Below are 11,610 nucleotides of genomic sequence, written 5' to 3'. Positions count from 1 at the left end.
AAGTATGTCTATGTAATATTAGAATTTTCTGAGAATGAATTTTGGTTTTACATTTTTTTCCCCAGTAAGAGGTTTTTATTTAACAGAATTTTTGGACAAAAAAAAATCGCAATATATCGCGATATATCGTATCGTGACCCCTCTGTCATGATATGTATCGTATCGCCAAATTCTTGCCAATACACAGCCCTAATGTTCAATATACAAAACATTTAGTAGTTACTTAGTCATCCAGAACATGTTCCAGGATTTGCTTAAGCAGGGAAAGATGATAGACCTTTTAAAGAAACTGCCCTAATTTATTGCTATTCACTTCATTATAGGTGAATCCAGAGCTGAAACACCATTTGGAGAATAAAGGACTTCATTTTGTTGGTGAGGATGTAGATGGAGAGAGAATGGAGGTCATTGAAATACAAGGTGAGCAGATGAGAAAGAACAAGTAGCCTTATTCARGAGGCCTTATTTAAAATCAGATACATTTTTAACATTTTTACCCACGAGTCTGTGAATTGAGTTGAGTGGGGTCTTTGTGTTGAATAGTTCTTTACCAAATTAATTAGTTTTTTTATTTTCAGATCATTGTTACTTTGTTGGAGTCCAGTACCATCCAGAGTTCACCTCTAGACCCATTAAACCGTCTCCTCCATATTTGGGTCTTCTGTTGGCTGCTGCAGAAAAACTTCAGTTCTACATTAACAAAGGCTGTACCCTCTCTCCAAGGTAAACTACTGMTTGACCCTTGAACTGCTAAATACTCATAGTCTTGGAGTAAGTTTAATTCTGTTTCAAACAAAACATTTTTCACTTTTTTTAGTTTTTACAATAATCAAAGTAGTCAAATATTGTTTTTTTTTCTTATGGGGTTTACTTTTATTTGCAAACATCCTATGAAAAATTGCCCAGGTTTGAGATTAACAGGTGACATAGTGCTTCACATAAAATGGTTAAGAATTTAATATTAATTTTCTAAAATATAAATCTGAGTGACCTTTAAAAAAGGAAACCATACTTCACATGGTGACCTTTAAAAATGAAACCTTATTTCATATCTGAAGCAGTAGCTTCATTACTTAATTGAGCAATTATTATGAATGATGATTAGAATCCACTGGCTAAGGAGCGTTCCAGTTAAAATTTACAGGGGCGTTATGTCATTATTGGAGATACAATAAAAAATATATCGCAAATTAAACATTATGACTGTAGTCCTCTTTATGCATTTGTCTCTCATTTCAGGGACACATACAGTGACTGCAGTTGTAGCAGCTCTCCTGATGTGGACATGGATGAGCTGAACTTTCCCTCTCTATAGTTTTGCCCTTTTTTTTTGTTACTCGTGGAAAAATCCAAGACCCCAGGAAAAAAAAAATATCAGGAAAGCCCCTAACTGATGCTGCAAGACACAATTTTATTTTTTTAAGGATTGTTTAAATTTATTTTGAATAACTTATTTTTAAGTATTAAAAGGTTTTATTGACAGTGTAAATGAATGTTATTAAGTGTTTCAGTGTTTTTAGTTCCTGCAATAAAAATAAAATGGAAGAGAGTTCTCATGAGCAAACTTGGCCGATGTGAAAACAGCTGTTTTACATTAAAATATACAAAAGGTTTATTTATAAATGATGGTCAGGAATGATACACAGTGAGGTGTGAGTCAGTATTTGCATTCAGGTTTGATCTTGTGGCACCCAGCTTTCAAATCACTCAAATCTAACATCAGGTTGGACATTTGTTTCAAGAATTTGTAAATAATTGTGTGTTAAAATCTTATCTTAACATAATACTATTTTTCTGCATTTTCTGTTTATTATGAAATTTTAATTAATTTAATTTTAATTTTACTCTGACCTGGATCTGTTTGAGAATAAACTGCATAGTTTTTGTATTTTTGAAGATTTGCATGTTGATTAGACATTTAACTGGATGATTTGGACGCCATTCAGTCATTAACAGTGTTATTTAAGTTATTGTGTGTGTTGTTTTTTTTTTTTTTTTTTTGTGTAACTGCGTGATTTAGAATTCTTTTTGTTATTCCCTACAACTGAGCTCATCAGCTCAAAATGCCTTTCTAGTGTTTGAAACCTTTTGCTTCCTGCAGTTAAAAAAAAGGTTTTGAAACAAGTTGCAAAACCTTGCAACATGCCTCAGAACTGAGTTATGTTAATGCAGTTAATCTGTTGTAGTTCAGCCAACTACAGCAGAGTCTGCATACAGTATGAAATAGACTAAGTTCTGTTTTTAAAGGTACATTGTTTAAAGGCTGTATTAATCTTTGCATTTCTGTGTAAAAGAACTGACAACAATTACAAGTAATGTTTTTATTTCCTTGATCAGCCTGAAGTTGCACAAAGACATGGGCAGTAATGGTTTACATGCTGATAATACAAATGCACAAAGTGACTTTATTTATGGTTTAAATAAAAGTTGAAACGCATGTTTTAGGCAGTATGTGATTTTATTTTTTAGTACTACTCTGATGTAGTTATGCTGATTGAAGCTTATAAACATGACAAGTTCCTGCTAGAGGCTGTATGTGTTTTGACATCAATAAAGTCAAAGTGCACTTCAGAATAAACAGACCTTTCATGACTTTATGCTTTAGTTAGAGTTCTTCCAAAAGAAGTTTTAAAGGATTGGGAAATATTTGTTTAATGTCAAATGTTTTTTTTTATTTTTTTATTTGAAGAGTTAAAGTTGTATGYATGGTAAATAAAAAATGGTATACATGTAAGCATCTGACTTGGTGAGTTTGGTGCAAAAACAAAGATATCCTGGGCTTTTCTCAGGGAATATTAAAACCCAGTTTTAACCAACTTCCTTTTTAGATGGCAATGGTTAATCCAAAGTCATGATCATAAAGTGATTACAAACTGCTTCAAACTGGGAGAAGAGTTATCAAACTTATTTTTAACTTCTATTTTTTGTCATTGATGAGTATATGTGTGAACAACAGGAAACTACAGTGTTCATTTGATAGTGTCACACACAACTCATAAAACCTCCTCCTACATCTCCCCTCCTTTTCCACAACAGTCCTTGTATTCTTTAGCTTTCGCCCCTCCCTTTGTCAAGTATTAACAGGAAAACTTTAGAAGTCCACACCCCTGCAGAGTTTTGTGCACATGCTGGTAGCATTTAGGATCTGCAGCTCAGATGAGAGCTGTGATAGTGGGATTAACTCAGTGGGACACTTTTTATTTTTTCCCCCCACACACACACACACCTGCTTTTGTAGAGAATTTGATGAGCCACCTTGAGAATGGTATTCACTTTTTTATGGCTGTAAAATGCACAGCTGACTGGGATGGCTCAGACTGAGCTCCTGTTTGTGAAATAAACAAGGAGTGGCTCTTTGGTTGTTTCTCAACTTTTGGAGTGGAAGAGGTAAGGATTCAGCCTGTCTGTACATGTGGGTGTTTTTATCTTTTGTATGTTCTATCTTTATCTGTCTTTTTAATTTCACCAAAAAAAGAAAAATGCCTCAGCTCTTCATAATTTCATAACCAATTTTTCTTTTTACGTGTTATATCCCCACAAGGTGCCTTCATTGTCTCTTTTTCTCCACCCCAGCTACAATGGACCTGACCTTGTGGCAGTATCAGTTCAGGATCATCATGCTGGGGGACTCGACTGTAGGCAAATCCTCCCTGCTGAAGCGCTACACTGAGGACCTGTTCTTGGGGTCCATCAATGAGACAGTGGGTGTAGATTTCTATGTTCACTTCCTGGAGGTGGAGCCGGGGGTCCGTGTCAAGCTGCAGTTCTGGGACACAGCTGGGCAGGAGAGATTCAGGTGAGCACCATCTGACATCAGCTGTCACGTACCGAATAACCTCRCTGCATGAGCAGACTTTAAATTTTTTGGATTACCAGCACAGTTGGAATGCTTTAAACCACTGGTTCCCAAACTTTTTATCTTCTGACCCACAAAATATCAATGGCAAAAACTTGTGACCCCAAAATTACTGGTCTGAGTACACAAACTTTGTTAATAACCATAAAAACACAGGCTTTTTGACAATCTAAACAGCTAGTRCACAAATATAAATAATTATTTATACTTATTTTGTGTTTTTGTAATAGTTATAGGGAAAATATTACATCAGCAATTAYTTTATTACCCTTTAAATTGATTTCTGGAGATTATCCAAGGTGCTTCATAACCCATAATTGGGTCCCAAGCCCAACTTTGGAAACCAAAGTTCAGTGGTTCCCAAACTTTTCAGCTTTTGACCCACAAAATAACAGCAGAGACCTGTGACCCCAACTATTTTTGGAGGATAAACATTTTTATCAGATCAACTAAACATGGGCATAGTAACAATATGTTTATACTACATTTATCCATTTTAAATACACTAACCTCACTCMTTTGTAACAACTAAGGCAAAAATGTAATTAATTCAGAAAATCTTTTCAGGACCCCACCTTGATTTTTCGGGACCCCACTTTGGGTCCCGACCCCAACTTTGGGAAACACTGCTTTAATATACTATACATCTGCAGACCATTAGGGAAATTATGCAAAAACTGCATTTTTTTGTGCTTTGTATCATGTTATAATGTCATTTCCTCTTCAAAACCAACACCCAGAATGTTTCTTTGACTCATTCATGCCTATTATGTAAGCAAATCCTTAAATCTCCTGTGCTGCTGAAGGAAATTTTGTAACTGATTAATTGAATGTTAGATGTAGTATTGTATTTTATACTTCCTGATCATTTCAGCCTTAAACTTTCAACAGAAAACGAGTTGGTGTGTATCTTATCATGTGTTCTTTCTTTAGCCTAAACAAAAATGAGTTAGGTTCTACATCTGACGTAAAAGTTACCACCAGGTGTAACCAGGAAGAGATGTACATTATAAGGTCAATTCATTATTATGGTAGAGAGAAGTTGTTAGTGTTTTGCAGAGTGTCTGCTCAGAGCAGGGCTCCTGTGTTTTGTTTTGGTACAGCCCAAGGTCTAACACTGAGGCCTGCTGGGTGCTGTTCTGTGAACCTGATTGGAGTCAGAAGATTAAGAATAAAGTTTTGACAAGAAAATCCAGTTGGATTCCTGTTTATTCAGACATACTATTTTGAACAACACATTTTTTCCTACACTGGGACAAAGCACCTCCTATTTACTCAAAGCTCCTCCCTGGAGCTCAGTCTCCAGCTGAGCTCCTGACCAGACCTGTTGGGACTGCACATCCGTTGAGCTAATAATATGGCTTAAATTAAGTCCAGTTCTTTTTAGATTAAAAACCACCTTTATCAATAAAATATAGTGTCTTTGGATGCCGAAGACTGCTATTACAACACTCAAGACGTGCAGAAGTGGGAGTGTCGAAAATAGTAGGAGGGGCTTAATGAAACAGAGGAAATTTCAAGGTATTTAGAAAGGCTATGATGCAAAGTCAAATTTATTTTTGACATACAGCATTTTCATACCATCTGAAGGTAAACAGATGAGTGTGCCTAGAAAATACGTAAAACCCCCGCTCCAAATCAAATCAAACAAATGTATTTCGAACATGATGACCATACAAAGAGATAACCACACTTAAACATATTACACATATAAAATACAAAATACACATTTTATGACAATAATAATCTCAACATGTTCGAAATGGAGTAGGGAGAAGTAAAAAACTTAAACTCCTACCCTGTACTATTTTCAAATAATATATCATAATAAACCTCAGGCTCCCCTTTAAGACATAGTCCTGCGCCTCTTTTTATTAGACAGATATACATATGAAGTCATTTTCTCATTGTAAACATAAAAACATTTGGTGTGCATGCAAATACAGTTCCCAAATAAAAAAAACTGGTCATTCCAGTCGCCTCCAAGCTGTTCCACTGCTATCAGCTCTGACTGCATATCAAACCCTCAGAAGAGTAGTGTGCACAGAAATGCAGCATGTGCGATTCTTTGAGGAGGCAATGTTTYCCTTGCTCAGCATATTTAGTGCGAAGAAAAAAAAACTAGAAGTAGCATGTTTCTCTCTCCCTCTAAATTTATCATTTCAGTTGTCCAGCTGAATGAACTGTAACAAATTGCAAACCGGGCCTGTTTGTGTTTATCTCCGCTCTGCGGGATATCTGCAGTCCCACGAGTCAGCCACGTTTCACAAAATTAAAGTTGTTTTTAATAAGTACATTTTATTAAGTAAAACGGTGTTAGGTGTACTTATGAGGTCTGTTTTAAACAACAGTGACTTGTTGGGGATCTACGTTTCTGTTTACAGTTTCATGATTAAACATATTGATTAGCGGTTTGTAACAGAGACTCTATTAATCTGCTTATCTGAAAGAATTTTACTCAGGCAGTGCAGCTGCTCAGGGGGGGGAGGAAACAAACTGAACTCTGTACTTTCTGATTTGGGTTTTGGCAAGTTTTTATGTGTTGAAATGTTAACATTCCTTTCTCTTTTCTCACCRTCTCATCTCTTCCCTCAGATCAGTGACACGGTCTTACTATCGAAACTCAGTTGGGGGTCTGCTGGTGTTCGACATCACCAATCGAGCCTCCTTCGACCACATAAAAGAGTGGCACTCGGAGGTGTGCGAGCACGTACAACCACACAGGGTCCTGTTCATCCTGGTGGGTCAGAAGATCGACCGAGACGAAAACAAGGAGAGGGCGGTGAGCCGAGAGGAGGCTGAGAAACTGGCCGGGCAGATGGGCGTGCCCTACGTGGAGGCCTCTGCAAAGACTGGACACAACGTGAGGGAGGCCTTCGAGCTCCTCACTCGACGGGTCTACCAGGGTATTCTGAGCGGAGAGGTGGAGCTGCAGGAAGGCTGGGACGGTGTCAAGTGTGCCGCCCCACAGGCGCTTCGCTTACAGAGATCCAGTTTGTCTCAAACCAGCACAGCCCCCAAGAACGACAGAAAGTGCTGTGGGTAAATGATTCACTTGAGGCGGAGGACTACACCTGCCCACCTGGATGTGGGATTTATAGTAGCAGATTACACACAAATCCAGGAAGTAGATTTATGTGTTATTTGTGACCACCATAAAGTATATTTACATTGAATGTTTTCAACTTTGTCACACATATATGCTCTTAAGAGACATACCATGCTTTTAAGTCCTTTTTCACATTTAAATCATTCAATCTGGGTCTATATAAAGTGGAACTGCAATGCTTCTGTCTAAATTCCTCCTTATTGTAACTCCACAAGCCCCTCTTTCATCACTTTTCAACTCATTTTGAGGCTGTCTTCTTTAAAACCGAACAATGTGCTTTACACCCCGCCTCCCTCTAGCTTCCAGAGCAGTTTATTCTAATTTGATAGAGATTATGACTATATAGCAACACAGAAAAAAATAATTGTTTACAAATTAATTACAAACCGTCAACAGTGAAAGAATTGTTCATCCAGCCTTACGTGTTGGAGCTAGAGTCTGACCCAGAGCCAGAGGAGAATGAAGATGACCAAACTGTAGTTGGTAAAGCCAGACCTTGTTTGGAAGTTGCAAATAATTTGACATAATTCAGAAAACAGAGAGAACTGAACAGGTTGAAAAAAATGACCTAAAAAGAAAAGACATCAATGCAGCACCAGCAGAGACTACATTCATCTGTCTGCCCTCCTAGAGACTCCAAGTAGCCTACACAACTAAATACATTTAATAGCTAAAAAAGTGGATTTTGCATATGTCCCGTTTAAAAGGTTGTGTAATAACAGAAATGAAATCCAAACAAGTTCAGTTTGGCAACATTTATAAAAACCAACATTTTCAGTTTTAATAAAATGTTTTTTTCTACACAAACTCATGTTCAGCGTACTTCAAAGGCTCCATGTTTAATTTAACAAAAGCTTAAAACTAAATCCTATCATGTAGATTTTACAAAAACCCATTATTTATTCAACCAAACCCTTACAAACATGACTTTTAGCATGAGAATTTTATTTATAGTGTGCTCTACAAAATTAAAGCTTTGCAATTAGCAAAGGCTAGGTTTTTTTTAAATTATCTGTAAGGATTCTTATTTGTATTCTGCATGGCATAMAGCCGATCACATTAATCGACTGATGGGATCAATGGATACTTGAAATCAGAGGTAGAAGGAAAAGTAACGTGTAACTCCTCTCGTCAGTGATCTTAATCAGTCTGATAGGTGCTAAAAGCCACTGAAAATGTACCATGTCACACTTACATTTAATCTAACATTATGGTGTGATCTCACATTGTGTATTTATTTTGAACCTCAAGATCTGTACGGGCAAAGTGGTTTCTAAAACTGAAGGGAGCTAAAGAAAATAACTTAGTGGTTTGAAGATGTATAAATTGAGCTATTAAGAGAAAAAGTGATATTTATAGAAAGAAAGCAGATTTATTGGGTGCATGACCATACCAGTTAACTTATAACTAAAGCTATAAAAATGTAGTAGAAGTCATTACACTAGGTTAAATATTAATTCTTTTCCCTGTTTTGCTCTGTTTGTAAACAGCAGCAGTAAAGGTACTAAAGGTGATTAAAAGCCTCCCCTTTATGTGAACTAATCTTGTTTCTTTGCAACAGTAAATAAAAGGCTTTGTTACAATAATTGGCTGGCGTCTCACAAGTGATTGACTTGTTTTGGGTGATGTTGAAATTAAACCCTCCTGGGTGCCTATGGATATTGCACTTTTGAAACATTTTACGAGGTTCACACAGCAATTATGATTCGTACAACAAATAAGAGTCCCGCTTGTTCCTGGAAACGGCACAATTTCCTTTGCTCAAAGAAAAATGACAGGTTGTTAACAGCTGTTCCTAGATATTTTTCTCACCATTTGGTTTTCTCCAAGTCTTAAAACAAACTTTGACATTTACCTCAATTTGAGCTTTGCACTGTACGTGATGTTAGTTTGAAATCAGACACTTGAAAGTTTTAATATGACATTTGCTTTGGATTAAATGTACTTAAGTCAACTCACTCAACATATTTTCTTTATATTTAGAATAACTGACATTCTGTCTAGCAGCACGTATTCCAAACTCCAAACATTTTTATGGTAGTATTTTTTTATTTCTTTAATTTTACATGGGAAAATTTAACTGAATGTTCTTCTATTCTTTATTTCAGTCTGCCAGAAAAAAATWGCAAAAAGACAGTGTGTAAACAAGGAAGTTATTTGTCTTACTGGCAAGATAACATGAATTATTATTTTAAATAGACTGAATCAGTAAGGCTAACATCTACATGCTAAGACGTATCAAAAGCCCAACCACGTAACAGCAATTGTGACATTACAAAATGTATTCCAGTAGGTATTTATTGATAAAAATTACAATGGAGTTCTGTCTTAACGCAGTGGTAACATAAAGTAAAACATAAATGCTATTGTTGTGCACAGACGAAACACTCAAAAAGTGTTAAGGAGACATGGCAATAACAATTTATTTTAAAAGAAATACACCCTTCACCAAAAACACTTATCTCCTTTTATCAAGAAAAACAAAACAAAAAAACTAATTGGGTATAATAATTTTTTTTTATATTACTTTTTGGTCGTCTTGCGGATCAGTGCCATTCTCTGTAACAATAAAATAAAAGCAAACAATCAGGCCAGATGTCCAAATTCAAAAATAAGAGCTACCTGCATGTATAATCCATGAACAGAGTGTAAAAAACACAGATTTTTTTGTTTTACCTGTTTATGAGCCTCTGTGGTGCAAGCTTTCTTGAACGGTCTGATTTCATCTGACCCATAACCAGGTATCCACATGTTCCACTGGCGCTCTGACAAAATCAGGGCAAAATACTATCAGGAAATAGGTTACAACTTTTTGTGTCACTGGTATCATAAACAAGGGCATAGTAACAATATTTTTATGCTACATTTATTCATTTTTTAAGTACTCTTAGAAAAATGTTTTTTGGGGAAGGTGGGGTTGTGCACTATAGAACCCCGTGGTGTGGCCTAAATTAAAAAAGATATTGTTCCATTTCTTCTTGTACAATCTCCAGAGATAGACGACCTAAAATTGTGAACGGATTAGTTGTTGCATTTTTCTGACAAGTCGTCAATATCTTACCGAGATGTAGCTGAACATCTTTAACCTCCAATGTGTTGGATTTGCGATGGCGTGCTAGCTGACAGGCCGTCGTCACGACACTTTCTATAAAGTCATCTGCAATTTGAAGAAGCATCTGAGGACAGACAGAAAATTTCCAATTAAAGTTAAATTCAATTTCGATTAAAAGTCAAGCTTTCACAAACAATGATGGAAAATGCTCACTTTAACGCCACAATAGATATCTCCAAATTCAAAACACTAGCTTTGTATGCTGCTGTTGTTCAGTATATTTAGTATATAAATTCCAAAGTTTGTTCCTTTATATGAGTACAACACTGAAAACGTAAGTTTAAAACATACCTCTTCAACATCCTCATCCAGTTGCTCATTTGGATCAATCTCTCTAACCAGGTCCTGCAGCTTCTTCTTACTRAGCACCTGCGAGGAAAAAAACAAACAAACAAAAAAAAAACATTTACAAATTGTTCTATAAACAAATCTTGACTCCATAAAGAACATAGAGTTTCAAGTTATACCTTATAAACAAGTGAAGAGACAGGCAACAAATAATGAAACAAAGAAAATATAAAAAAAACTAACTTGAGATCCCTCTGGGCTGCTTCGGCCTGCGGGCCCCGTAGGCAAACCCTTCACTATTATTGGGGTGCTGTTAGCCATCCTGGTGGCCACAAACAAAGAAGAGGTATGCTGTGGTTTCAGTGGGTAAACTGAGGTAGTTCGTGTGTGACAGCAACAGTCCTGGATGATGGTCCAAACTGGGCACGGATGCAGTGGATTCCCTTACAAGGAGTACGGCCAAACCTGAGGCAAAGAATCAGAAACAGAACAACAATCTGAGAAAAGGATTTAATTCCAGTGGTTTCCTAAGTAGCTCTTCTCAGATCTCTACTTTGGCCTAAATAGACTTTAATTGTAAATAAAATAAAATATACTACATTATATATTAGCAGACAAATAAGAACAAACAAGTAACTTTAGCTGCACTGAATGTTATTTAATGTAAAGTCACTGACGGTGGCAATGACTACTGTCAAACKCTTTAGCCTCTGACAAATCGTGTGATCAATGAAATAATGCCGAACTCATTATTTTCTATAAAACAAACGACGGATAGCAGGTGGTCGTCTCAGCATGTCTGGCGTAAATAATGAACACCTAACACACCGACAGTAGCTAAATCTGTACGTGCTAAAAACAAAAGCAGCTTTTCGTTTCTGACGTTAGCCTCGAAGGCTAACGTTAGCTGCTAATCTTGTGACACGGCTCTGTATGCACGCTGCGCGTCAAAACGGCATTCATTTGCAAACTTACCTCGTTAAATAAACACTATCTGTCCATGTTCAATAGTTGAYCCAGCGACAATGCGAGCTAGATATAAAACTAATCATCAATTTGCCTCTGCACGGCAAAAAAACAACTCAGTGACAATGTTGCTCAGTATTTCCGCTTGGCTCGGGTTTATTTCCTGTGACCGCATCAACTCTGCTCTGCCCCCTACTGGCCATATGTAGAACTACATCAACATTGGGAACTATTCGGAAAGCTTCCAAAGGAGACAGTATATATACAGTATATACTGTA

At 36.6% G+C, this 11,610-nt stretch overlaps 3 protein-coding genes across 3 annotated transcripts in view; 2 read left to right on the top strand and 1 right to left on the bottom strand.

Annotated features, from left to right (window-relative positions):
* LOC106523759 (CTP synthase 1) overlaps positions 1-2,592 on the top strand; it is a 14,629-nt gene extending 12,037 nt beyond the window's left edge. Inside the window, exons 16-18 of the mRNA XM_014017299.1 lie at positions 324-420; positions 579-723; positions 1,240-2,592. Of these exons, the coding sequence (XP_013872753.1) occupies positions 324-420; positions 579-723; positions 1,240-1,315 (318 nt within the window). The 3' untranslated portion in view covers positions 1,316-2,592. The remainder of the gene's footprint in view (positions 1-323; positions 421-578; positions 724-1,239) is intronic.
* A 511-nt stretch (positions 2,593-3,103) lies between these two features.
* On the top strand, positions 3,104-8,551 carry rab42b (RAB42, member RAS oncogene family). The gene is made up of 3 exons (XM_014017301.1): positions 3,104-3,387; positions 3,574-3,796; positions 6,452-8,551. Exons 2-3 carry the CDS (start codon positions 3,579-3,581, stop codon positions 6,900-6,902), a joined length of 669 nt encoding a protein of 222 aa, XP_013872755.1. The 5' UTR covers positions 3,104-3,387; positions 3,574-3,578; the 3' UTR covers positions 6,903-8,551.
* A 465-nt stretch (positions 8,552-9,016) lies between these two features.
* On the bottom strand, positions 9,017-11,502 carry taf12 (TAF12 RNA polymerase II, TATA box binding protein (TBP)-associated factor). The gene is made up of 6 exons (XM_014017302.1): positions 11,341-11,502; positions 10,609-10,830; positions 10,369-10,446; positions 10,027-10,141; positions 9,642-9,730; positions 9,017-9,524 (listed from the first exon to the last, which is right to left on the bottom strand). Exons 2-6 carry the CDS (start codon positions 10,684-10,686, stop codon positions 9,489-9,491), a joined length of 396 nt encoding a protein of 131 aa, XP_013872756.1. The 5' UTR covers positions 10,687-10,830; positions 11,341-11,502; the 3' UTR covers positions 9,017-9,488.
* Between the last annotated feature and the right edge of the window lie 108 nt (positions 11,503-11,610).

This window comes from Austrofundulus limnaeus, unplaced genomic scaffold (genome assembly GCF_001266775.1).
Source record: "Austrofundulus limnaeus strain Quisiro unplaced genomic scaffold, Austrofundulus_limnaeus-1.0 Scaffold165, whole genome shotgun sequence".
NCBI classification, from domain to species: Eukaryota; Metazoa; Chordata; class Actinopteri; order Cyprinodontiformes; family Rivulidae; genus Austrofundulus; species Austrofundulus limnaeus.
The sequence above is the reverse complement of the archived record's forward strand: the minus strand, read 5'-3'. Positions and strand labels throughout refer to the sequence as shown.